We start from the raw sequence: 27,485 nt of genomic DNA on the forward strand, positions 1-27,485 counted from the left end.
AATAGCATGTATGAGCTGCTTTAGGTTTGTTTTAACCTAGAGACATTATCAATGAAACCTTTTGCTCTCTGTACTTCCCCAATCACTTCCCTTGTCCCATAGAATCTTACTGTCTGGACAGGCATCCTTGTGATGTGGGATAACTTGTCGTGCTCTGACTTCCCTTCATACCAGCTGAAAGCTTCCCTTTTCTATAAACTTGACATGGATTTTTGCATGGCTGTCTGCAAATGCCTCAAGGACCACCACTACCAATGCTGCTGTCCTCTGCTGGAATTAGATAATAAACCAGTGGCATAGTGACTGCATGCTTCCTGAAACATTAATTTGTTGTTCAATGCTAGGTTGCCCAGAAGCTGCCCAAGTACAAGAAGGTTTAAGCTTGTTGGAAACTCATTAAATTAGCTCTTTGGAAGTTGATCAGTTTAATTGAAACTTGATTTCCCCCCTTCACAGGGAGTAGGATGAGTGCTAACAGACTAGTTGCTCAGTTCTCTCTCTGGTATCCCTTATGCACTATCACAACCCTTTTCTTCACTGGGGGAAAAAAAAGATTGCTTTGGTATTACAGTTTTTCCCAAGTTACAGACCCAAAGTTTTTCATGCATTTTAAAACAAGGAGTGTTAACCAATAACCTGTGTGTCTTATCCCGTAAAATCCCCATTGTTCATCACTGCCTGAATGATGTCCATGTATTTACTGTTCCTTGGTTTCTAGGTATCATTTTCTGCATTTCTCCAGTACTATCCGTTCAAGTTTCTCAAAATGATTTATCAATGTAATGTGAATTAAATCTTATTTATTTGGGGGAGTATTGTCCTGGAAAGACCAAGCATATTTGTGCTTGTTTCTAAGCACTTATCTGTGTTATATTTCAACAGCTCCAAGGATGTTTGGATGTATTGAAGACAAGGCATGACACCTTTCTGAGGGAAAAATTCTTTTTCCTATTAGCTGGCTCCATGGAGTCAAGAGGTCTACTGAGACAGTAGATAAAAACCATGTATTATACACAGTCCTTCTACAAATGCTTTAGTTGGGTTGGTGGTGGTTTCTTGATGGCAAGCTGTATTTAATATTGTACTTTCTTTTTATTCCTGTGAACAAAGGCAGTAGAGCAGAGTTTGGAGCTCTGCATGGCTAATGTATTTTTGGAAACTGTCTTCCTTTTAAAACAAGTGTGCTTGGTGCTTTCAGAGAATTCAGAAGTAGTTCAAGCCTGTTCTGATGGCTTCTGCTGTTTCTTTTTAATGTGTGCTAGGCTAAATTATGATGGTCCTTAGAGACTACCATAAATTAGCTTGAAGCGTGTTCAGCAGACGAATTGCATTTTAGCTGGCTGTATTTGTAATGTCAAGTGACAGGTCTTTAACATGCCACATTTCATATTCCCTGTTACTGCATAAACCACCCCAGGACAAATCTAAAGTGAAGTAAAATAGAAGTTGAGAGTAATTTGTCTGGATAATGTTATAAACATGTGAAGTCGCTTCCACATCATTTGAAGAGAGGAGTTGAGGATAAATCAATAGGCTTTTTATTTTCAGCAAAGAGGGTAAATTAGTCAAAGGTGCTGCTGGCAATAAAAGCAGGAGAATACAGTGCTCCACAGTTGTATTTTCTCATCTCTGGATCAAATCGATATTGCCACTAGGCACAACCATAGAGCTGTATTTGCATTAACATAAGTGATTCCTCTTGGAGTCAGTAAAACTAGGGTAGGAAATCTGCTGCTACATAACCATTGAATATTTCATTTAAGATTTTAGAAATAAATGTATATTTTTGTATTTAGTTTGATTTTAAAAATATTTGTTCTGCAACTGATGTATCTGGGGGTGGCAGCTTCTCCATTTATTCCACTGGGTTAGAAGTAAAACTAATTGTCCAAAAATGCTTTTTGCATATATAAAAAATAACTTCATTAAAATACATATAGATTTTTTTATTTGTTACATAATGTAGATAATGTGCCCTGTAAACAATTTGAATTGATGTTAAAGCAGATCTGTTAATCAGGGCTTGCCTTGGTCACCTAGCTCTCTGATGTCCCGAGTGCTTTAGTTCTGTGCAGCCTGGAGCAGTTGATTTAACCAGTTCATAAAGCAGTGAGAGTGTGCACAATGGATCACATTATAACCACAGAATCTTCCTTTCATTTCCTTCCTCCATTGCTTGTTACTACATTTTCATCAACCTACGTATATGCCCTGCATATATATGACAAGCTCTTTGTTCCAGAGATGGCTCACTATGCATTTGTACAGCTCCAGTCGATGCGGTTTTGCTCCTTGCTGGGACCTCTGTACTGGTCTAATACAAATAGAAAAACCTGAGCCATAACAATGGGTGGATGATTGATTGTTCCTGGGTCCTTTCAGGTTTGGTTTGCTGGGTTTTTTTGGGGGGGAGAGGATTATACACACACACACACACTCACATATATATATATATATATACATGCATATATATATGATATATGCCATGCAAATTGCATGTCTGATTTATTTATTTATTTTAAATTAAAACCTGATCTTGTATGGTATAAGTCTACATCGAGTGTACTTCTGTTGTTTGGTAGGTTGTCTGCACCCTGTACAGGCTGAGCATGGCTAAGGTTAGGTATGATTCCTTCACATCCCTCCCACTGAGATTCCAGTGTACGATTGTGAAAACTGATTATTTTCAGCAGAAGAGGCAACAGTTACTTTACTGGCTTTTGGATTTCCACTTGAAGGGACTTTAGAAGTGTGCTTTGTAACTTGCTGGTTTTCAGAAAAAATTCCTTTCAAGACAGCTAATCCTCTAGTCTGTCACATAAATACAATTGTTGCAGAGATGAGCAAAGTTCTTAACCAAATTTTGTCATGTATATAATGTGTTGGCAGAGAAAGTGAGTACTGAGTCACACATATAGTGTCATCAGGCATGCTTGCATGTAAGATGTACATGGAAAACATCTCCATAAAAGATGTTTCTTTCACTTCCCTGTCATTCCCCTGCAACAACTTGTTTCATCTTGTCTAATCTTTTGTGGGACCTTATCATACAGTTTATAGAACCTTGCTAGAAATTATTTCCCTGACACAGTAACTCCAGGTAATTATAGTGGATATATATGACTTAAAAAAGAGTAAATAGGAAGACATATTTTTTTTCTTCCTTTAAAACACAACCTCTTTGTTTTAGGCTGCAGAATAACTTGATTTCATTATTATATTAAAACTGGGAACTTTAGAAAAACATATTTAAAAAACATCCCTTGTGTCTCAATTTGCTGTTTAAAAATATGTTTTAATGTTAACTTGTTCATTAGCCCAAGTGTTTACTCGTCCTTAAGAGTTCTGATTCCAGAGTGGGATTGGAGTACATCTTACCTGGGAAGTGCAGTTCCCAACCTGTCTTTGTAGTGACATTCAAAGGGACCTTAAGGTGTGTAGGGGCAAAGCTGCCACCCCATCCTTCTAGGAGAGTGTGAGCTGGTGCAGATGACCACTGACTCCTGCTGAGACCTTATCTAAGCATGTAGCAGCTCCTTCACCAAATGTTTTCCAGGATGTTTATGAGGTCAGATCCATGCTGAGGTTTATCAGAGAAAGATGTTGGCTGTGCTGCACAGATAGGACTCTGCTGAACTTTCCTGCTCCGTTGGCCTGAGTTGCAGCTGAAATGTAACCCAGATTCTGTAAGTAGGTAGTGTTGGCTTTTGCTGATACAAATAAAGCTGGTGATGGTTTTTCCTCAAGGGTATTTTAAGTAGGAAAGCACCATTTGGCTTCCAGTCAGCTGGTCAATTAGCATTTTATAGCCAAGCAATATAGTTAAGTGGAATCGCTTGGCTTGAGCATTGAATTACAATGGCTGGTAGACTGCTGCTCTTCTTACATAATTTATTTAGTAATTTCTTCTTGTTTAGGATTCAGGCAGAGGTTAATTTAATTCTGCATGAGAAGCAAGTAGTTACCCTGCATTAATGCTGTGCTGTTCTGCAGTGCAGGGGAAAGTTTCGGTGTACAGGTTGTATTTGCCTGGTCTCTCAGCAATGGAAAAGACAATTTTACCTACTCGTTTCCTGGCAATGCATTCATTGCAAGAAATATTTACATGCTCACACTGACATTTAAAAGTGCAGTCAAGAAAATAAATACCTTAAGACCATTTTATTCCACGCTGTTGCATGTGTATTTTTAAGTATTAAATGTGTAGTGAGGTGTAGTATGGAACAAGGAGACTTTGTTCCACGAAATTACAGGGGGCCCGCTTACCCCGTTACAGGTAAACGAAATGTTAATATGTGACCGTGGCAACTTGAGTCTGAGAGCTGCCTCTGCATCCCTTCTGCTTATCTGAGGCAGAGAGCAAACATCCGGTGTGTGATCTAGGAAGGATAAAGTAGGTAAAATGTGCCTCAGCACTCCAGAAACTAATTAGAAACTTTTAGGTAGAGCAGATGAATATGTTTGTTTAGGCTCTTAATAAGTCTTAGTGCTTAACTAGGTGCTTAGAATTTTTTCTGCATCTCATATGCATCTTGATTTTTTTTCCTAAAGTGCTTGACTGCTAGAGTCAATGTGGAGGAATTTTCTTTTTTTTTTTTTCTTTTTTTTTTAAGCTCCTTTTTTAGCAAAGTGATTGCAGAGAGCTTGCAAATGTGAAGCAACTGTGCCACAAGGGCTTAGATGCCAGAAGGCTGCTAATGAGAGCATACATTTACTTATGTTTAGCCTCAGGATTTCTACATAACTTAATAATGTGGTTGAATCCATGTATACCAGTCCTGGAGTGCCTCTTCCGGAAGAAAAAAAACCCCATACCTCTAGTTTAGCCAGTATCCTTGTTTCTCAGATCTGCCAGTTGTCTTTGCCTGCTTCATGCTCCACCTGTGTGGGCCAGCACAGCAGAGTGGGGAGTGCCCCAGGACTGAGCACCCAGTTTGACCTTCACTTCAAAAGCCCTCCCTATTTGCATAGGGCTCTGTATTTAAACCTTTGTGGGGTTTATCTACCGAGTTTGGGAGTCTGGCTCAAGTAGCCCATGATTTGGCTGCTGATCTTTAATTTTGTGACAGTGGTGTTGACCTAACTATAAGCATCCATTCTTGCAACCATCACTGCTGTCAAAAGAGCAGAGATTTGGACAGCTTCAGCAGAGGAGCATTTCAGGCACCTACAGGTGCTGCAGTGAGGCCAGATGGGGATTTGTTTTCAATTAGATTCCTTAAATAACACTTCTGATACCAATATTATTTTTTGTGGAAATCTCATTAGCAAGAATTAAACCAATTTGCTCTGAAGGAGGTGATTGCTGACTTGCAGTAGCTGGTCTCTGAGCTGGTTAGTGGTCTAGGTGTAAAGCTGGCAGCTCAGACCGTAATTGTTCCAATAACCAAGGAAATTGTTACCATATGTTATTGCTGTAGCTTTTACTGTTTTTTACCAAGCTTTAGTTGTGCTGTAAAAACGATTAAAAGATTTCTCACAAGAGGAATTAGATTTTTTTTTTCCTATAATCCAGAGAGCAACGATACTCTGGAGTTTTTGTGGGCTATTTAAAGTGTTTGAAAACCCTGCTTTGTTCTCCAGTAGTTCATGCTTTGAGTGTGCTGCCCGGAGCCATGCCAGTCACCAGGGGCCGGATGACACATATGTGGCATATCTGCCTCTGCTGCGGCTTCTCACAGTTATGTTTGACTTCAAGTAAAATGGCATCCTTTTGTATAATACAGTAACATGCTGTCCTTATGGGGAAATGGTGTGTTTATCTTCCATTTGTTTTGCTGGCTGGACCCATATCCAGATTAATCCCATGTCCAGTGTAGCACAGCACAGCTCCCTGCCTAAAGCCCAAGTTTGACTTTGTGGGATCTTCAGAGTGGGATGGTGAGATGTGAGGGTATCAGAGAGGCTAGACTGAGGCACTGCATTTTACTTGTCAACCTGTGTTGTTACTGCTTCAGATAAGGAAAGCAAGAAAATACTGGTAAGTGCTAGAAGTTGAATTCATGATTTGCTGTTGATGGGAGCAACTTTGGTTGTATTTCCAGATGTGGGAAAGCAATGGACCTGAGACATGGTCACTTTATCCTAGCTACTAAGTCAGCTGAGCCTTACTAACTTTATTTGTTTTTTTTCCCCAGACGAAATCTGAGCTAGACTCATCAGTGTAAGCAGCTTTTAGTTTTTTTAGTAATTTCTCACACTTGTTGAGTGGGTAGTTTGCTTAATTCTGTTAACAGAGGATAGTTTATTGAACTGAAGTAACTGTTTCTTTGACTCCTTTTCTTTATCTTGAAAAAGGAGGGCAGTGACATTGATCTTCCTTTATAAAGTGTTGAGATCTACTGGTGAGCTGCAGTGTGTAACAACTAGGTACTGCCATCACAAACACTAATCTGAAGGTGAAGGCTTTAGAACAATAAAGATAGTTATCTATTTAAATAAGTTACTTCAAAAATAAACCAGGTCAGAGTAACACCTGAACAATTTGAATCTTTCAGTCTAAATTAAGAAATCACTCTTTGCAGGCTTGAGGCTGTTTCTGCTCTATTTGGTGACTGTCAGTTTCTTCCCAGAAAATACTAAGTTCAAACAGTTAAAAGGGCGTTCAGTCATGGTTATGTTGGATGTCATACTCATAATTTTACAGAAGGAGCTCATGGGAATGTTACCAGCATAAAGGTTAGCTGTAATGCCTTTTGTGACTGCCAGTTAAATAGCTAGTGATCTGATGATTACACAAAGACAACCCAAATTCCTTATGCATTCCTGCCTCAGTGCCGCTCCACACACTGGGTGACAAGAAGCACAATTCTTTCTCTTTTTTGCCATGGAAATTGCTGGTTAAAGCTCAGTACTTCAGTATATGCAAATTCTGATTTTCTGTTTAAAGCCTTAGTGCCATGCTGTATTGTCATAACAGATATTGCAGTCCAACCATGTGCTGTTAAATTCAATGGGTTTTGCACCTGTTTTGGTAACAGATGCAAACAACTTTGTTTGACATGTCTCAAATGCACAAACTATAAAATGCATTTGGCTAATTACTGAGTGAATGCTTGGTCTGCATTAGCCCAACTTCACATTGTCTAAAGTCTGTAGAGGATTTTTTTTAACAGTGTCAAAAAACAGTCATCTGTAACATTGAGATATTTCTGTTTTATTCAGAAGAGAAACTGTTCAGTATGTTTTGGGTATGGATTGAGGGGCGTGGGGGGAAGTAAAGTGTATGTCTAAAACTTTTTTTATTCTTTTTGAATATCCATTCTGATTACTTATCAAATGCTGCAGGCTCACTGAAATATTTCCTCTTTCAATCAGGCTTAATTTTCCTCCTGTAGTAACTGTGAAAGCAGAGGAATAACAATGGGGTAACTTAGAGGGGAAGTGGTTGGGTGAATGAGTGATTGTTTTAGGAAATGTGTTACTGTGCTCAGCTGCAGTGCTTTTCCCCTGGCTCTGAATGCTTTGCAAGTGTCTGTGCATGTGCCCTCCGAGTGGCCTAGAGGTGGGCTGGGGAATGGAAACGAGCAGAGAAAAGGCACATGCCAAACATTTGGTAGAGCTCTGTGTGTGAATCTTCTGTTTCCTGAATCCCAGCACAGTGTTTTAATCACACACCATTTTCCTCCCAGGCTTTTTATGTGAAATAAATACTTGCCTGCAAAATGTTTTATTCATATCATCACAAGAGAGTGCTGGTAACTGTAGTTTGAAGGTAACAACTGTACTCTTGTGTTCTGTTAAGTTACTGGGTCATAGCTGATCAAATTATTATGCAGTCTCCTCTGCGATGTATTTATTTGTCTGTGTTTCAGCATTTTGCCTGTCTCAGGACTTGTAGCCTTTCCTATCCCTTAAGCCTGTTCTGTCACTTCAGAGCAGCTTCAGGCAGCTGACATGTGAAGGTTGAACCTGGCCAAGCAGTGCACCTCCCTTTCAAACAAACTTTCATGACAAAGAACTGTTGTAGTTTAAGCCCTGCTGATAACTCAGAACCACACAGCTGCTCGCTCCGTCCCCCACCCCATTCCTTCCCCCCCATCCCGGAGGGATAAGGATCAAAAGAATGTTACTCCCAGAGGCTGAGATAAGAACAGTCCAGTAACTAAGGTATAACACAAATCACTACTGCTACCACCAATAATAATAATGATAAGGGAAATAACAAGGGAAGAGAATACAACTGCTCACCACCTGCCAACTGATACCTAGCCTGACCAAGCAGTGATCTCATCCTTCCAGGTAACTGCCCCCATTTTATAGACTGGGCATGACGTGCTGTGGTATGTGGTATCTCCCCCAAAATACAATGACCTTTGAACAAGGTTCATAACATATTTAAATCTGTTTTAGTCCCCATTTAAAAACAATGGGAACTTAGAACTAAACTAGAACTTTAAATCCAGTTTCTCTGAGCAGCGCCAGATGCCTGTTCAATAGCTTTCCACCCTACCCACTTCCCTAGGCCGTCATTAAAATCTCAGACCCATGAAATTATTTGACCAGTTATTTGGGTTACTATGACTTCACAGAATGGCTTAGGTACGTTTGAACCAGCTGCATTTATACTCCCTGAAACATGACAGCAGCTGTATGTTGAACATCAGTTGAATACAGGTCATGCCTGGGGTAAAAGCATGACTGATTGGTGTGCCTGGCATGGCCATGCATTAGTTCTGATTAGTGCCATGGGGCTCTTCAAGTCCTGTATTAGCCATTGTTAACAGAGGTGATTAGTGTATGTTAGCTGTGCAACCTGATGCGATCTTCAAATAGTGATTTCTCTCTCAAGTGAGGCTTCCTCTTGTGACCTCTGACCTGCCAGTAAGTTAAAAGCTTTGTAAATGATGGTGCTCTTTATTCCTTGTGGTGTGATTGATTGGGATTCCTTCACACTGAACTTTGTCTGTTGTTCTCTTTTGTTTAGGAGGTCCTCCAGCAGCTGATTGTAATGAATTTACCAAATGTTTTAATGATTGGCAAAGATCCTCTTTCTGGTGAGTAGCTTGTTGGGTTCTTAACCCTTTGCTCCTGAAACACTGAATAAAATTTCTATTTGTTTTGTTACCTTAAATTAGAATGGAATTATAGTTTAGATTGGAAAAGACCTTTAAAATTGAGTCCAACCGTTAACCTAGCACCGCCAAGTCCACCTCTAAACCATGTCCCTGAGCACCACATCTGCACATCTTTTAAATACCTTCAGGAATGGTGACTCCACCACTTTCCTGGGTAGCCTGTTCTGATGCTTTACTACCTTTTTGGTGAAGAAATTTTTCCTAATTTCCAATCTAAAACCCCCCTGGTGCTACTTGAGGCCATTTCCTCCTGTCCTATCACTTGTTACTCAGGATTAGAGACCAGCACCTTGTTACAACCTCCTTTCAGGTAGTTGTAGAGAGTGGTAAGGTCTCCCCTGAGCTTCCTTTACTCCAGATTAAGCAACCCCAGTTCCCTCAGCCATTTCTCGTAAGACTTGTGCTCCAGACCCTTCACCAGCTTTGTTGACCTTTTCTGGACCTGTTCCAGCACCTCAATGTCCCTCTTGCAGTGAGGGGCCCAGAACCAAGCACAGTATTTGTGGTGCAGCCTCACCAGTACAGGGTGACAATCACTTCCCTGGCCCAGCTGACCACACTATTACTGATACAGACCAGGATGCCATTGTCCTTCTTGGCTGCCTGGGCACACTTTGGTTCATGTTCAGCGAGCATCAGTCAGCATCCCTAGGTCCTTTTCCACCAAGCAGCTTTCCAGCCACTCTTCCCCAAGCCTGTAGCATTGCATGAGGTTGTTGTGACCCAGCTGGAGAGCCTGGCACATTGCCTTGTTGAATCTCATACAGTTGGCCTCAGCCCATTGATCCAGCCTGTCCTGATCCTTCTGTAAAGCCTTCCCGTCCTCAGTTAGATCAGCACTCCCACCAAGTTGGTGTTGTCTGCAAACTGACTGAGGGTGCACTCGATCCCCTTCTCCAGATTGTTAATAAAGATATTAAACAGAGCTGACCCCAGTACAGGGCCCAGGGGAATAACACTTGTGACCAGCCACCAACTGGATGTATCTCCATTCACCACCACTCCTTGGGCCTGGCCATCCAGCCAGTTTTTACCTAGTGAATGGGTATACCAGTCCAAGCCATGAGCAGCCAGTTTCTTGAGGAGAATGCTCATGATGTCCTTGTAGAGTCCTCTGGAGTTGCTTGCCCCTTCTTCCAAAGGTGATAAATTCTCCTTTTTTTTTTCCTGTGAGTTCCAGCTGAAGCTCTCTATTCAGCCAGGCCAGTGGTCTTCCCTGCTGGCTTGTCTTTCTGCACATGGGGATGGCCTGATACTGCACATTTAAGATTTCCTTCTTGAAGAATGTCTAGCCTTCCTGGAGTTCTTCAGAACTGCCATCCAAGGGACTCTGTCAAACAATCTCCTAAACAGGACAAATTGCAAACATGCTTTTAAACAAACTACCTGTTTGCAGCCAAGCTACAAATATTTGAATACTTCTGAGTCTCAGTTTAATATACATAATATACACCACTTACATTTACATACCTGTACATAGAAATGTAATTTCTGATAATGTGTTTGCATGTCAAGCATGCAATAGTGAGTTGTTTCTTGACTTTGAAGCAGTTGCTGCTCTGACTTTAGCGTGTCTCTTCACTTCTTGCTGTAAGTGACCAAGGATACAGTCTGCAGTAGGAAAATTGCTTGCCCTCCAGGTTTTCTGTCCTGTATGCCTGTATAATCAGTTTAGTTGCAGCAGTATGTACACATAGGAAGAGTCTTGTAGAATTGCCCTGAAGTGTGAAGGAACTGTTGCAAAGGAAGCGTGGGAAGTGAAATATGTGCGGTGGGGTGAAAAAACACATCTGTGATACACTGGAAGAAGTGAAGAGAGTGGACAAGGAGAAAAACATCTGTCTGGCCATGTTATTTAGGCAAGGACATCTGCCACATGAGGTGTTACATCAAAAGTGACCTGGAAGCCAGTGAGCTCCTGTCCAGAGTCCAGTGTTTTTGGTGAGGTAAAATGAAACCTGTTAAGTCTGAAAATGAAGTAGACTTCTCTGTAGAATTACATTTCTGAAATGAAAGGTTTTATTGCTGTGGCTTTTCTTTTTAATTATTTTTTAATGCCCATTCTGTCTCTGCTTTAGCCCTGTGCTAGTATCAAGGACACTGTTTTTACCAAAAAAGGAAAAGTGGATGAACCTTGTCAGCAGTGATGGGGAATGACACAGTAATCAGCCCCTCTAGAGCAAACAAATGGCAGAAACCTTGACAGATTTTTATCTTGCTGTTCTTAGCAGCAGTAGTATTAACTTGGAGATGTTGGATCAGTGAAACTCAGAGTTTTGGCACTTTTGCAGTAAAATCAAGCTGTGAGTAAGGCACCCACGTGTTCAGCAAGCAGATTAAAGTCTGCAGTGCTGGTCTCAATTCTCATGTACAGGCTACTGTTATGGGTAAAGAAGGAAATGGAAATGCAAGAGCCGTTGCTTTTCACAGTTGTACAGGCACTGGGCAGAGCCTGGACTGCTAGCATCAAGAATGCTATTCAATAGAGATGTTTGGGCCAACAAGGCAGTATCTCTGCTGGCTAAGTATCAATGGAAAATGCTGGCTGGTTTCTTGTCATGGCCATTCCTGAGCGACATTTGGCAGGAGACTCATAATGGAGTAAACACAGTGTTGGTTCCTGGGGAAGCTGCACACTTGAAAGCTGTCCTGTATTTAGCTATAATTTCCCATCATTGGCTTGCTGGTTTTTGTCAGCACTATAGACCTTTATTTCTTTGAAGATGTGTCTCGTAGGAAGGATATTGGTCATCTGTGTGTTCCCGTCTTCCAGCTCCTTTAATCACAACCAGAAAATTTTGCACAACCAGTCCCAGCTTAGAGACTACAGAGGAGAGTGGTGAACAAAGAAAGACTTGATGTGCTTGCTCCAAAGAATGTATTCAAGGAGTAAAGTGTCTGAGGGATAGGATTTCAAGAGAAGCTCATCTTAGTCTCAGCTTTAGGCAGATGATCACTGGTAAGATATGCTGAAAAATGGTTAGAGAAGTGGAGAACTAGAACTTCTTTCAGGAAGGGGAACCTAGCTGAGGGTTGACAGGAGGCTTGGAAAGGGAACAGGGAGGAGAAAGCTGAGAATTTAGTAAAACCAGTATAAAAAGCTGAATGAAGTAGGCTCTGATGAGCAATGTGGGTGAGCAATGACTGGGTGACTATCAGGTTGATGTCCTTGTTACTGAATGTGTCAGAGGGGAGTGAGAGGAAGGGAAAAACAAGTGAAACAGATCTCCCTACTCAGAGAGCTAAAGGAGGGCTGCAGATTGAATAGAGAGACGTGAGGACAAAGCAGTCCTCAGCATGGAAAGTGGTGCTTCTGGCATAAATACAGAGAGTCCCCAGGAAAAGGTGATGGGAGAGGGAGAAGGCAGGGGATGACAACAGGGGGGTGAGAAAAAAATTATGGGAGACCCTTATTTGAGGGAAGTGTTTAAAAGCAGCAGGAATGGTAGAGGAGAAACCACTTTCTCTGTGTCAGTGATCCAGTCCAGAGACAGTGCTCCAGACTGAGAGGGAAGGAAGAGTCCTGGAGGGGGCATCTGCAAAGGCAGTGCTGGGCAATGTGGGGAGCACTAGAAGCTGGAGACCAAGGCACAGGTGGTCTGTGGGGCTGGGATGGGTGAGAGAGGCAGTAGTAAAATTCCAGTTTTGCCGTCCCTGTCCTGTAAGTTGTCTCTTTTGAGCAAAGGAAGAAAAAATGATCCCACAGTCACATTCCTGGAACAAATACAATGTTGCTCTGTACTGTTTGAGCTGGGAAGGTTCCTAATGGCTGTATTGACTCCATAGGTCCAAGAGCAGAGAGCTGTTAGAACATTCAATATGATTCACAGTGTAACAGCTTAACTCCTTTAAACAAGCCCACGTGATGTGTTGCCATGCATGTTTTTTGAGCTGTGTTCACCAGTGCTATCTGCAAATTTTACTTTTTCCTTCTAAAACACAGCCAAAAGTGGTGTTACATGTGTTAAATTATAACCAGAACAGCTCTGAAGCTGAGGATGCTGTTCTTGTTTTTTAGGTCCCATTTGGCATTCAGCAGTTGGGACTATTGAGGGCTTCTGCATTTCTGCTTTGATTGTGAGACTATTGGCAAAACAGAGTGGCCACCACTAAAAATACAGTAGCAATTTGGCTTTTGCATCAAGAAGGAACATGTCTGCTGGGTTTAGGAGCTTTACTTGTTTTCATGTCCAGTCATTTTGATGCAGGTTGTGGGAATTTTGCCTACTTTAGTTCTGTGGCCATGGGCATAAGACTTGCAAAAATATTTGTAAGGAGATGAAGACTTTGACTGGTTTCTAGAATATAGGGAGCTGAAAAGAAACTTGAAAGTTTAATTACAGGATTTAGAAAGTTTTCCCAGGAATCTGACTTGCAGAAAGATGCAGCTGATGTTACAGGATTTACTCCCTTTTCTGTATGGTGGAGAGCTACTACCATTAAATTTCCTCTGCTTTTGTGCTCCTCCATGATTTTTCTTGCTGAACAGCTTTTTCAGTTAATTACTGCACCACAAATCCCCCAGTGATCAATATGAGAATCATCAATTTATCATCTGTATACATCACTGTAATCAATTTCTATAATTATCTCTGGGTTTTGCATTCCTTATGCACAAGGAATATCAGTATAGGGTACTAGTCCTGCATCTCTCTTTAAAGGCTTTTACTAATTTCTTAGTTTCTAGACATGCTTAATTTAACACAGCTAGTGAGTGTACTTGGAAAGTGATGGCAATTAATCCTTTGAAACAGTCATAATTAATTAGGATGTGGGTGGGATTTTAACTTTTTTTTTTCAGACCAAGAATGGAAATGAGGTTTTATTTGCCTGAAGTAGGCTCATTCCTGTCTCTTCAGAAAACTTCTTTTCAAATTGCACATGAAGTTTGTGAATGAGAGAGCCCAAAGTCCCTGCTAAAAAGTGTCTATAGAAACTGTCTTCATTAAAATCATAAAAGATGTCTACTCTCACTGGGGTATTTTTTCATGTCTGGTTTCCTTCCTCATTTTGTTTCACGATTCTCCAGAGGCACAAAGGTTCATAAAAGATGAAGTTAATAACAAAACACTGGCTCAATAGCGTAAATCTAGCAATCAAGCTTTTCTCACTCAGCATGTTGCTATAGTTGGGAAAACTGGCACCTGTGTGTTTTACTACTTCCCACCTTCTCCACACATCTATCACCACTGCATATGTAGCACTACATGCAGTGGTACTCTGCTCTCCTCCACTGGAGGAATGTCAAAGTTGAAATGTGCAGAAAGAAGCAGCACAAGCTCAAGATTTCGAATGCTTGGGCACTCTCGTTCCTGTTTTCTCTGACATCTTTCCTAGCACGCTTTCCTTTTTTTTTTTTATTTACATTGGTCCTTCTTGTTTTGTTGCTGTGTCTGCTAATCCCAATGCCTGCCTTTTCCCTGGGTCCTGCCATCTGTTTCCCACCCTCTGTATCCTGTGAGAGCAGAGTAGTCTCCTGGCTTTGGTACAGAGAGGCTCCAAGGATGCACAGGTGGTGCTCGGGCTTTCCCTCCCTTTGTTTTCCAGAAAAAACAGTGGTCCCCTCTCAAGGCTGGGAGCAGATGGTCTTTCTGGAAATCCCCCAGGTTGATGGCTCCCTTGCAGGGAGAAATAGGTGTAAAAGAAAAGAGATTTTGGGGTGTTCTTGGTGCTTTGGGGTTTTGATGGTGGTTTTGGGTATGGTGGTTTTTTGTTGGTTTTTTTTGGGGGGGATTGGTTTGTGCTTTTTTTGTTTGTGCTTTTTTTTTTGTTTGTTTTGTGTTTTGTTTTTTTTTTATTAGCACCTTTCTGTTTACCTGCTAGTTTGAATCCTGTCCATTCATTTCAGCTTGTAGGTACCTGTTTGCCAGGTGCTGCCTCAGACCTATGCATTTGCATTCCAGGTTGTAGGACACTGTCTTGGTAAGGTCAGCTGATAAGCCTGTGTATACGCAGCAAACTTTCTTCCCAGCCATCTAGGAAGGGCTTGTGTCATCCCAATGAGCCAGCACAGGGAAGCCTGCACATTCCTGCTTATACAGTGCACAGTGAGCTTTACCAACTTATTGAGGTTTAGTGCAAATGAAGCCTTCTGAAAAACATCACAGGATCATTCACTGTTCAGGAGGCATAACTAAGTTAGGAATAAAGATCACTTCTTTTTGCTCAACATGATTTACAGGATAAGTATACTCTCCTGAGTGTGGAACCTAGCTGCTGTGCCATGTGAACCCTGGATGTGCTTCTGATACACTTAGTAATCTTGGGCACTCCACTCTCAGCTCTCTTGTGTGTGAGATGAAAGGGGAAGAGGGGTAGTTAATCTCTTCCTGGCTCATTCTGAGGTTTAATTGAAAACTTTCTTCAAAGCAGTTCAGTTTGATAGAGATTTTTTTTTCCACACATACCCAATTTCTTCTAAATATCTCTTGTAAATAATGTTATCCTACATGGCTTTAAAATGTTACTCAAACCTAACTTGAGTATGAGTTATCTTGGAGTGCCTTGATGCTGACAAACTGTCTCCACCCCATGGGAAACAACTTCTGAATGAAAGCCCAAGGAATTTCTCTTAAAAAACAACCACACATGATCTTCTCAAGCATTTGTGTGGCTGGCAGAGTAGATATGCTAGGTAGACCTTTTAACCTTAAAAGCTTTTCTAGTGGGCACTATGATCTCACTTTCATTACATGTCCATAGCAAGTCAGCAAGCAGAAAATAACTTTTTAAGAAAGAGATCTTGGAAAACTCCTGACAGCTAAGTTTACTTTGAAAGCTGCTAGTGAGGAGAGCAGACTGCCAAATGCTATGTTTAAAACGGTAGCAAATGCTCATGATTGAGTCTTTTCATTTCTCAGTCCTTTCTATAAACTCTGGCTTGGCTTTCCCTGCCAAAGGGGCTTGCCATGAGTGTCTTGACTTCTCTTCCTCATGGGAGGGCCCAAGTGGGGACAAGGTTTCAGAGTTGATGTTTCCAGGTAAGGTCAGTCCCTGAGTTGACCAACCCAGACCAGGGCTGACCTTGCTAAGTTAGTCTGCAGTAATAGCTGAAGGTGTTTTACCTCACAGGGTCATGAGCATCACTGATGCCCATCTGTTATCTCATGGAAAGAATAGCACCTTTGGTGCAGAGAGGTAAAATGTAGTTTGAATGGCTTAAGTAGCTTGCATGTCTTTCAGATGGTATAGATGCTCTCGCTGTTGAAAAGTAACTCTGATGTTTTCTAAAATGAGTGATTCCAAGCCACTAGGCTCACCCTGAGGACATCTGTGATGCCATGGTGCCTGGATTGGAATTTATGGTCAATTGGAGCATGCAGGGGTTAGGGCAGTTGTCTGATGTGATCCAGAGCAAGCAACCTGGTGGCTACTCCTTCAGTCTCTCATTGGAGATGTTCTGCCCCGCCTAAGTTTGGGAGAATGAGAGACGCACTCCATAAGTTCACTTATGGGCTTGCCCTCCATAATTTAGCAACTTGCTTTCATGTCATACTCTGCATTTAATGCCTGGTCTGTGTCTTCTCTGAAGTTGATGCAGAGTGAAGCTGATGCTGAAACTCTGATGAATACTTGTTTTCATGTAAAAATGTTTTCTGATCAAACCTGGATCTTTGGGTTAGTAGTGCCCTCAAATGAACTGTTCATGAAGTAACAGATTTTTTTGTTGCTGTTGCTAAGGGATTTTTTTTTTTTGGTGACACCTCTAATCTACCATTGTGCTATTCAGAATTGCACAGAACTATTTGACTTACAGACTGAAATGTTATGTATCTCTTAAATAGTAATTTTCAGAGAAGAGCAAGCCATATGTGTTGCTAGATAAAGGCAAAAGAGTAAGAATGGTTGTTAAAAATATTCTGCAGGGAAGTTAACAATATTGTACTTATAGGGTAAAGTGTGAACTAGCATGTTTTAAATATGTCTGTCTGCAGAAGAGAAGTATTTCTGCTTGCAAAATCTTAATGTTGGGGCTTCAGTGTTGAGAACGCTGGTGTGGATTTGTACATGTAATGGTAGCTTTTGTAGGGCGGTCATGAAACATTTCAAATATCAACATTCTGAAATGTCGCTGAAAAATTATTGAACAAGTAGGGTACATTTAAAGACTGGTTTAGGGCCACTGTGTGCTCTAAAATCAGGAAATAGGAAAACGAGTTATTTCTGAAGCTGCCTGCGCATGGCTGTGCTCACTTGCAAATTTCAGAGGATGTAAGTAACAATTGTAGTAGTTTAGGTCAGTGTGCCTTTGTGCACTGGGGGGGCTGCAGCAGCTTAACTCATGAGTCAGTTTAGCTCCAGTTCCCTAGCCTTGGGTCCTGTACATGCCTCTAACCTTCTGCCAGTATAGTGTTACAAGGGCATGGGGTTAGTGGAGGAACACAGTTGCACTCAGAGAAATTATTATCTGTCTGTTTAGTGATAGGAGCAATTGAACATGCAAGTAAAGCAGGGTATAAAATGAAAGTGTTTATCCCACAGTTACTCATTCTGAATCAGGAACCCTGCAGATGTATAGGGACGAGAGAAAACTGCATGGCCTGTTTCTCGTGTAATCTTCTCTCCTAATGTGGATGAGGACAGGCTTTTCCTGGACTTAACTCCATGATGATTTTTTATTTCCTCATCAAAGCTCTTTGCCTTCTATGTTGCTTTATCTAACTTTGATATACGTGGGTTTCTTTACCGCCCAACAATCCTCACATTAATTTTATTGAAACAAGTTGGCTCAAAGCTGCACCAGTTACCCTTGTGCAACTTTCTCTCTTCTAACCTTTGGAGGCAGCCGGCAGGGCTGTTGGTCGCTACAGGCCTCCCTGCAGTAACAACCTGCGTGTGTCTCCTCCCGGCGAGGCTCCCAGAGCATATGGTTAGCTGCATATTCTGTCTTCTACATCACTCATTTTTTTTTTATCCCTTTTAGCACATGGGGTTTCTGCTTCAAAGTGTGAACAGGCTTTGATGCAGAACAGAGGCAGAATTTATTTGCTAAAACATCTCTTAAAGAGAATTTATGTGCACAGAATGGCATTCAGCTTTTGGAAGTCTGAGTGGCAACTATTTTACAGAGTTTAGGACAAGTTGTTTCCTTGAAAGTAACCCTCCTTTGCTTCTGCCTTGGGTGGTTTAATTTTGGTTTAGCATGGGGTTTTTCTTGGAGTGGAAGGAAGTTGTGGTTTGGTTAGCTTTTTTGCACTCTTATTGATCATAAAACAAGAGACAAGTACTTGTGTATGTGTTGAACTACGTAAAAGTTGGTTTGTTGAGAGTTGGTTTGGTTTTAGTTTTGGGGTTTTTTTTCTGGTTGTGGATTTTTCTTTTGTTCCTTCCCGCCTCTCCCCCACATTTTGATCAGAAAATGTAGGTGAGGATATAAAATGGAGGGGAAAAGAAGTCCTGCTGGATCTGGGATTTTAACCTAATCCATAATAATTGTTATGTGGAAAACATGGTAATGCTGTAAATAGCACATACTTATTTTATTGTCTAGGCACTTGTTCAAGGTCTTGCTTCTCTTTTCAGGCAGATATTTTGGAGTATTTTGCAAGTACTGAACTTGTTGTACATACATGCTGATTCCCTTTTTTCCTCTCTAGGTAAAAGCATGGATGAAATTAAGAAGCTGCTGTTGTTGGTTCTGGGATGTGCTGTACAGGTGAACATTCATTAAAGGCTTGAAAAATTAGATTTTTTTTTTTTGAAACTTATTTTTTCTGGAGTGAGAAAATCTAGCCAAAAATCAGTGCTGTATGAACAAATCTCCAGCTCAAGAGAGCCTGTGAGCTGAAAATGTGAGAAGACACAATAGGTGAATGAAAGATGCAAGAAAAGGAAGCATGCTTTGTGACAGCAGTAGCCTCAATTTGTTGCCAGTGCTTTATCAGCCACACAGGATATGTACTCTTGCAACTAAGTAGTCCACTTTGATAACAAAGTGGGAAGAGATAAGCTTTGAACAGGGGTCTTGATATCAAGATAATCATTGGCTTATTTTCTTCCTGTTTCAAAATACGGATTGTGTAGTACATATTAGTGCCAAATAAACAGATGAGCTAACAGTCTAAACATTTGTTTAATGAATGCTGACTTTATTTGCATAATCTTTTGATTGAATATTATGTGTAGAAAATCTGAAATGAATAGATACTTTGTATATTCATGTGGGGATTTTTATGCAGCATTTGTTAAAATAAAGAGACAGGCGATGTATATGGGAAACTCCGCAGAAATGCGTGACAGTTACCAGATAAAGAAGTCAGTGTTCTACCCACCAGACCTCTGTGGCGGTAAACAATAGATGGTTGCTGGCTCGCCTTTGCTTATAACTGTCCATGTTTGTAGGTCTGTCTAGTGTTTTTTGTCGTGCCTTAGGACACTTATCCTGCTGAGCTATGTCAAGTCAATTATGTCAGAGTAAAGCTGTTGAAATATGACTGCTCTGAACTATCTCCCTTTTGCATTGCAGCACAAAAAATAAAGGTCTGATTTAGCAAGCTGCTGTTTATTCTCAGTCCCTGTTTATGAGAACTAGTTCTTCCCAATGGAAGGAATGGTTGAGACTCAGAACCAGGCCCCAGAAGGGCACTTTAAATGAGTTTAAATAAAAACTTTAAGCAATGCTTAAGTTCTCCACAATACACAGTTGTTACAAGGGAATAATGTTAGTGTACAATCACAGGTGTACAGATAGCATACGTCTGCCTTAAGTAAAAGATTTAATAAAATCTGTTAATCTGAAATGTCAATCATTTTTATCCAGAATGTTTCTCAGTCCCATTTCTTATCTAAAGCACATGTTGATTTGGTCCAACAAGCAATATTATGCATTGATTAGAACTGTATCTAAAGTGATGTATTTCTTTTCATTGCCAAAACCAAGCGAAATGAAAACAGCAAAGCAGACAGGTTAAATGATGCAACGTAAATGTAGGTTTATGTTTGTGGAACTCCATTAATGAAGCTGTGATGATTTCTTCCCACAGTTACACCACCTTTTGAGCTCACTGCATGTTAAACTTGTTTTTAAAGAGCAAACCCAGCCATTTAACTTAGCCTTAATTGTACTGACAGTGAAAAGTTTAAATAATTTAGTGCATAATTTGATTCATGCTCCATATGGAGCAATGAAGTGTTATTATACTTTCTGGTGTGACAAAGTATAGATCTTAAAAATTTAGTCATTAGCAACGTAGGGAGGTTTTGAATTCATTTATTTATTTATTTATTTTTGTTGAATAAAAAAAAGGTGCAGTAAGTTTTAGGACATATAGCACTGTTTCAGGGCGTGTTGTTTCCTTTCAACAGTGTGAAAGAAAAGAAGAGTTTATTGAAAGGATAAAACAACTGGATATTGAAACCCAAGCTGCCATTGTGTCACACATTCAGGAGGTGGGACTCTCAGTATTGTCTGTTCTGACTTTTTATCTCTCCCTTCCTTGATGTAACTTGTTATGAAATATTAATGCTTGGAATTTCACAGTAGATTCTTGGACTTAATGAAAAAAAGATTGAATGAGTTACTGCAATCAGATTGTAAAATTAAACTTAAAGGCATTGGGAACATTATTTGGCTCAGTGATCTTTTTGAGATCTGCAGTAGTAAATGCCTTGCTTGCCAGTTATAGGATACGTAATTGTTTTAAGGATACACATGTAATATTTCCAAAAAACTTGAGACACCAGCCCAATTGTACACTGTGGGATCAGTCCTTTCAAATCCCTGTGGTGACCACCTCAGTGCTTGCAGCAAGACGTTTGCATACTTATAATGTGCAACCACACATGCTGTTGATCATAATATGTATCTGATCACATTTAAAAATCAGCCTTAATTATTAAAAATCTAAATACCAGAAATGGGTGCGTAGTGTTACAATTAAGGTAGTTGTTTTTGTTATTTGCAGTCTGATTTTGGTGAAACATGGTATGGGGTTTTTTTTATAGATCAGTAGAAGAACCTGGGGGATGCAGCATATAAAGCAAAGAAATTTACAAGTCAGCCAGTGCAAAGACTTTGTTTCTGTTCCCAGGTGACTCACAACCAGGAGAATGTCTTCGACTTGCAGTGGCTGGAGCTCCCAGATATGGCCCCAGAAGAACTAGAGTCTCTCTCCAGGAATATGGTTTTCCACCTTAAGAGGCTCATTGATGAGAGAGATGAATGCACAGAAGTATGATGGCTTCTTTCCCATATCAGGCTTATGTGAAGCAGCAGATGCAGGCTCCATTCCTTCTCTTGTCTTGTTTGTGCATTGGATTTCTATTTCTTCTGTACCTTTCTACTACAGTTCTGAAAATCTGTAGAAAGATTTTTGACTGTTTCATTGATCAGTCATTCATTTTTGAGTGACTACTTACCTGTCTCTCCTTTGATATCTACTGCCATCATGGGTTCCAATGTCTTCTCTAGGTTTTTTTCCATGTGAAGGTTGCCCTATCTGTTGCTGATTCACCAGTTCCTTTCGCTTCAGATCTCTGGAGGAAGCTTCTTGCCTTCTTTAACCTGTTAGTTTTCTGTCATATTCTTGACTGTGATTGTGTTGGTTAAAACTCTTAAGTTGCTATTGATTTTTATGAATTCTTCAAGCAGCTGCTGATTTTGAGTGTTGGAAAGAGAAACTTTTTTTAAGTGGTCTGAACATAGTGGAGATCCTTTCTTCCTCTTTGTAACCTTCACTTGGCTGTCACTTGAATGCTGTATATTGCCAGGCTAATAATTTTCTACATTTATAAAAAATTTTTAGATACTTTAAAAACTATTTATTATTATACTGTTTATCTCTTGACACTGCATGCTCCTCTGTATGTCTAGGTCATTGTAGATCTCACTCAAGAGAGAGATTATCTGCAGTCTCAGCAACCACCAAGTCCATTGAAAGTACCGAGTCCGGATTCTTCACCAAACCCAGCCAACCCTCTTTCTAATGAAGACAAGCAGCACCTTGCAGTTGAGCTGGCAGACACGAAGGCTAAACTGAGAAGAATCCGGCAGGAGCTGTGAGTCACCAGTGATTTGTGCTTCTAGAGAGACTTGTATATTAAGTCTTGAGCATCATGAAAATACAGGTGCCTGTCAGCTTTGGTATACTGGTCTCCATGAGAGCTCTCAGAATCACAAATTTCAAATTTTTATTCATAGCAGTAGGAAGCTAGTATGGGTGTTCCATCTTTCTTCTTTCTTAATTGTTCTTTAAACACAGAGTGATGGCTACTTTGTTTTTCTTTTTGTGTCTAATCTCTCTCTTTCCCTCTTCAAAATGCCAACAACTGGCTGCACTTTTTAATTATCAGTGGGAAGTCCAGAAGCCAGTGAAGCTGGCTATGGCAGCAGTAGCACCAATGAGATTTAAACAGAGGTACTCACTAAAAAATTAATTGTAAACTCAGATCTATATCATGAGAAAAAATTCCTTGCTTTCATGAAGCTGTCATGGCAAAGAGACTCTATGTTCAGAATATAAGAGATTTCTGTCTTCTGTTCCAGATTCCCAGGAGTGTCCATATAGTCAATATTGTTTTGTGGAGGGGGGGAATTCTTACTAAGATTTTTCTAATCATTTTCAGAGAAGAGAAGTCTGAGCAGCTTGTGGATTCAAAACATGAAATTGAGCAGCTCGCACTAGAGCTGCAAAAAATAAAACAGGAGGTAAGATGGGCTCATTTTACTGTGGCAGTCTTCCCTGTTTAAAAAAGAAGTCTTTTCCTGTGTTGAGGCTAAAAATATTACTATGCCTGTTTTTTAATGAAGTTACTCTAGCAAGCTGTTTGATGATTATGGCTATGGCATAGCAATGCTACACTTTCCACATACCTGTTGAGAGCAGTCTCTTTTGTTAAGCTTGAAAATAATTTAGTAATGCCTGAAGCTTATGCAGCATTAGGCATTAGAAATGTCAGAGTCCCAATAGTCTGAAGAATGTCTGTGTCTTGTAGAGAATTTTTACTAGCTAGTACAATTCTCTTACTCCTGAATCAGGAGAATGCTGTTTGCATACACTTAAAATACTAAATAAATAGAAATAAACTTTAAAGAACATGCATTAAAGTATTAACCAAGATTTTTCTTCCTACTTACTCCTCACTCCTTGTAGAATATCCACCTGGCCTCAGATGCTCGCTCTGCCCGAGCATACAGAGATGAGCTTGACTCTCTGAGAGAAAGGGCAAACCGTGTGGAGAGACTTGAGATGGAACTTGTTCGGTGCAAAGAGAAACTTCATGATGTGGATTTTTACAAAGCTCGCATGGAGGCAAGTGAAAATGGGGGCAAATACTTGCTGAGTAATCCTTAGTGTTTGGCTTTTGTTGTGTTACCAGTCAATGTGTCATTTGTCATTGAGCTGACTGTAGCAGAACATCAGAGCAAGTAGAAATTTCCTAACATATACCATAGTTATTGACTTAGCAACATTGCAACTTCTTTTAGTGGCAAGAAAGACTTGGTGCACACAGAAAATAAATACCCATTAGTTTTAATAAACACTGTGTTTCAGCATTATGTGGCTAAACAAGACATACCTTTCTAGGTGCTGCTTCTAGAGAATCCAGACCTTTAGTCTAGCCTTGAAAATTTGCTCTTAGATAAAAACCCTGTCTTCCAGATTTGTTCCTTTGACCAACATTTTAAATTTAATATATAAACTAGCTAAATGAATGTGTTGGTATTTTTCCTTAGGGATTCATAGCAGATGCAACTGTTGTTAAAATGCCTGGATGTTTTTAAGCATGACCTAGGTGACATTCTTGACACCCCTTTCTTGCAACTGTTGCTTGTAGTATGAAGGAGAGAAAATCTGGATCTTCCATAGTGCCCTGAGTGTAGGGTATATCAATGAGCAATGTATAGTTTTGATTCAGTAATAGTGCCAGTTACTCAGCTTAGTCACCTGCACCTATGCCCATCCTGGAATTAATTAATTAACTTACACTGGAAAGGACCTTGCAGATCATCTAGACCAAGTCATTGATTACTGTATGGCTGACCTTAAATTTACGCCAGATTGCTGTTATTTTTCCATCCTTTGAGTTCTTTGAGCCATCCTCACCTGAATTCTCAGTAATATACATACACTTCAGCCAAAGTCAAATAAATATCCAGACTTGGTGAACATATGGAGGTTCAATAATTGGCAGTCTCACTATAATTAAATAAAATCCCAGGTCTGAGGTATAAGAATGATGTTGTAACTCTCATCTGCCAGGCCTCTGGCCCAAAACACAAACCTTATTTCTGCTCTATAAACTCTTTGTAAACAATTCCCCCATCCATAACCTAAGGGGCCAGCTAGCTGCTGTTGCTTCTGAATAGGTTCACTAAAATGCATGGTTATTAAATGTAGTGATAGACTACAAAAGCTTGTCTTCCCTCTCAGTAATTCCTAGTTTACATTAGGAAGTATGAAGCTCTGCTTTTCTCCCTCAAGCTGACAAATCAGTCGTGCGTTAACCTGGCACACTAGCTATCACCATGGTATCCTGGCATTTACCTTTTTATTGTGCGCTGGAGTCAGTTAGCTTCTACCTCTGCTCAGATAATTTAGCCAGAGCTGGGAGAGGAGTTCTTTAGTCTTGTTTTCATCTGAGATCAAGGGAGTACCTGTTTCTGGTTTTGAGTTCTCGGCCTCCTTGCTTGTCCTAGAGCCAGCAGTTTCCTGCTGTGCTGTCTGCATGCTTATCTTGCTTAACATACCACTCAGGAAAGAGACCTACACTTCAATTTCAAATTTGTTCCAATTTTCCTCACTCCTTCTTCAACTCTCTAACTTTTTGGTGAATGTATTGAGCATCAAAGATAAGTGTTGGCTCTGCAAGGATACCTCCCTGAAATACAGTAGTGGGACAAAGAGTATTTCTCTTCCCTATGGTACTACTCTAGTTGTGGGCCACAATGTGGCCTGTAGCAAACATTGGTGGTGCTGCAGGGGTGAGCTCTTCCAATACGCAGCAGGGTTACACAGCTGTTTGCAGGCTGCTCTGTGGTCTAGAATAGCCAGAGAGTTTCACATTCTCACCCCTCCCTCTTCCATCATTGACTGAGTTTTGGCACAGTCATGGACCGCCAGTATTGCAAAGGCAACATCAGGCCAACTCGACTGGTCTCATGCTGTTACATGCAGAGGATTCCACATGGTGTGCTATTCTATATTCTTTATGGTCTTGGAGTAGCAGTACCCAACTTTTTGTGGTACCTCAGTTTTCTGTCTTACCTGTCTCAAGTTCCCCACCCATCCAGAAGAAGTCTTGATGGCTGGAATCGCTTCCATGTCTGCTCAGATTCCTCCTATTGTTTGGCTTACAATTCCAAATTGTAAGATTTGTGCAGCAATGTAACATGGTAGAAATTTTTACTACTAGATAGTACAGTGCTGATTCATCTCATAGCATTTGCTGGTTGCAGCTGGCTTCCTATGCTCCAAGTCTTAAACCCTGAACAAGTCTTATAGAGGCACAGCAGTGAAAATGTAGGTGCATAAAGTACATAGTAAGCTACTTTTCTATGGTAACATGGTACCTTAGGGCTCATAGTGTCTTGGCAGGATTGTTAATAAGAGGTGCCAGATCAGTAAGTAAGAAGTAAAAAGCGGATTTACCTTCATGCATCAATGCAGAAAGCTATTAAATGAGCTCTTAAAAATCTTTTCCCTCTTGTAGTTCATATGCACATTCAGTAGTTTGAGCAAAACATAAGGAATGTGCTCCATGTATGATACTGTGACAAGCTTTAGGAATTGTGAGCAAGCTTACAAGTAGTTTCTGAAAACACATAGTAAAAATCAGCAGCAGTGGTGGTAAGAGGTTTAAAGAGCCACTGCAGAAGGAGTGTGAAAAGAACAATTCTCTACGTGAACATAACACAATTGTGTGTATTGTTTCCTTTTCTGTATGTCTTGATAAAGTTGTTATGAAATGACATTTTAGTTTGACCATCATTCAAGGAACCTGAAGATGAATGTGCTCTGGAGTCCTTCCTGCTGAGGTAGCTTAATGAGGTCGTAAGTGTGAATGTGGAGGAGCAGGCTTAATCCAGAGCTTCCTCCAAGGAGATGCTTCTCTCCAATGTGGAAGCTTCCCTCCAGCATTCCTCATCATTGAATGTTGTGCTGCTCCAGGAGATCAGGTTATTTTCTGAGGCCAGAGAGTCTGCCTTGCCCATTCTTCCTCCTTCTCACTGCAATCACATTTCCATGTGGGATGACAGGAGGTGTTTATGTGAATGTTAAAGCAAAAGCAGCTCTTGTATGTTTTCATATAGCTGTCTGAGATAGTGTTTGATTTTGTGTTAACAGCAGCTCAGTAGGGGCAGCTTCTGAACTGCCAGAAGGGAGAGGTTTGAACTCTCTTTAAAAACTAGGTTTGAATGTGTGTGCAAATTCTCTAGCTTCAGATTTAAACAACCTGATTACTACTTTAGGTTTCTTAAAATGTTTCCCAGTAGCAACACACCCTGATTGCGCAACCGCTGAGCCCCAGAGTTAATTGTAGCCATATGAGTACACAATGCATATCCTTAAAGCTGTTTCAAGGCACAGTGATACAGGATCAAACCACAATTTGTAATTTATTTTAGAAATCACAAAAGCAGAACTGTATTTGTTAGATATTAAACCATCACCATTTAAGTGATATAAAGCAAAAGGGGTTTTTTTAGTCCCTTGCCTAGTAAATTCAGTGTATTTAAAAAAAACAAACAAAAAAACCCATAAAGCCAACTAATTTGCTGTCAGTTTAAAAATAAACTCATAGTTAGAAAATAATGTCGGTGTGTTTGTTAATTAAAGAAAAAATAAATCTTTGTTTCAGTGGAAGCACCACCACCCCATGGCCACCACCTGCTGATTGTCTAACAGGTGGGATTTGTAGCCAGATGCATTTTTAGGTCAGTTATGTTGTTCCAGTGACTTCTGGGACATGTTAGTGCTGACATGTTTTAGTTAGGAGAGCTTTACCTTCCAGTCCTTGAGAAGTAACTCTACAAAGAGTAATGGAGTAATTATTTAAATTATATGAACTTTTCTATATTAAGATGACCGCAAACCGTGGGCACACCAGTGAGCAATGTTGACCTTGCCATAGCAGGCATTTCCACCAGGTTATTAGTTTAAGATTTTGTCAGAACTGCTTTGAACTGACTTGTCCACTGCTCCTGAGTGCTCAATGGAAAGTGCTTCAGTCTCACATATTGCAGCTGCTAGCAATGTGTGGTTTGTACCAGAGCCTGAACATGTGTATTTACTTGGCACATAGCTTGACTCTTCATGAGACACTATAATAAGTTCCTGCTTAGTAGGCAGTTTTGGGGATAGTTCTGAGGTCATGTTTTTGAGGTCAGGCACCACCTTACTTTTTAGGGCTGTGGTCCAGATTGAGTGTGATGATCTAACAAAATAAACCCTTGTCATGTTGCTATTC

At 40.4% G+C, this 27,485-nt stretch overlaps 1 protein-coding gene across 3 annotated transcripts in view; it reads left to right on the forward strand.

Annotated features, from left to right (window-relative positions):
- Positions 1-27,485, forward strand: part of CCDC88C (coiled-coil domain containing 88C) — a 104,347-nt gene that overhangs the window by 36,789 nt on the left and 40,073 nt on the right. For all 3 annotated transcript variants that reach the window (XM_031049321.2, XM_031049322.2, XM_005149505.3), the window contains exons 4-10: positions 8,927-8,996; positions 18,674-18,732; positions 20,382-20,465; positions 21,107-21,247; positions 21,889-22,073; positions 22,641-22,722; positions 23,168-23,326. In XM_031049321.2, the coding sequence (XP_030905181.2) occupies positions 8,927-8,996; positions 18,674-18,732; positions 20,382-20,465; positions 21,107-21,247; positions 21,889-22,073; positions 22,641-22,722; positions 23,168-23,326 (780 nt within the window). The remainder of the gene's footprint in view (positions 1-8,926; positions 8,997-18,673; positions 18,733-20,381; positions 20,466-21,106; positions 21,248-21,888; positions 22,074-22,640; positions 22,723-23,167; positions 23,327-27,485) is intronic.

The sequence above is a fragment of the Melopsittacus undulatus genome, chromosome 4, assembly GCF_012275295.1.
Source record: "Melopsittacus undulatus isolate bMelUnd1 chromosome 4, bMelUnd1.mat.Z, whole genome shotgun sequence".
In the NCBI taxonomy this organism is placed as follows: domain Eukaryota; kingdom Metazoa; phylum Chordata; class Aves; order Psittaciformes; family Psittaculidae; genus Melopsittacus; species Melopsittacus undulatus.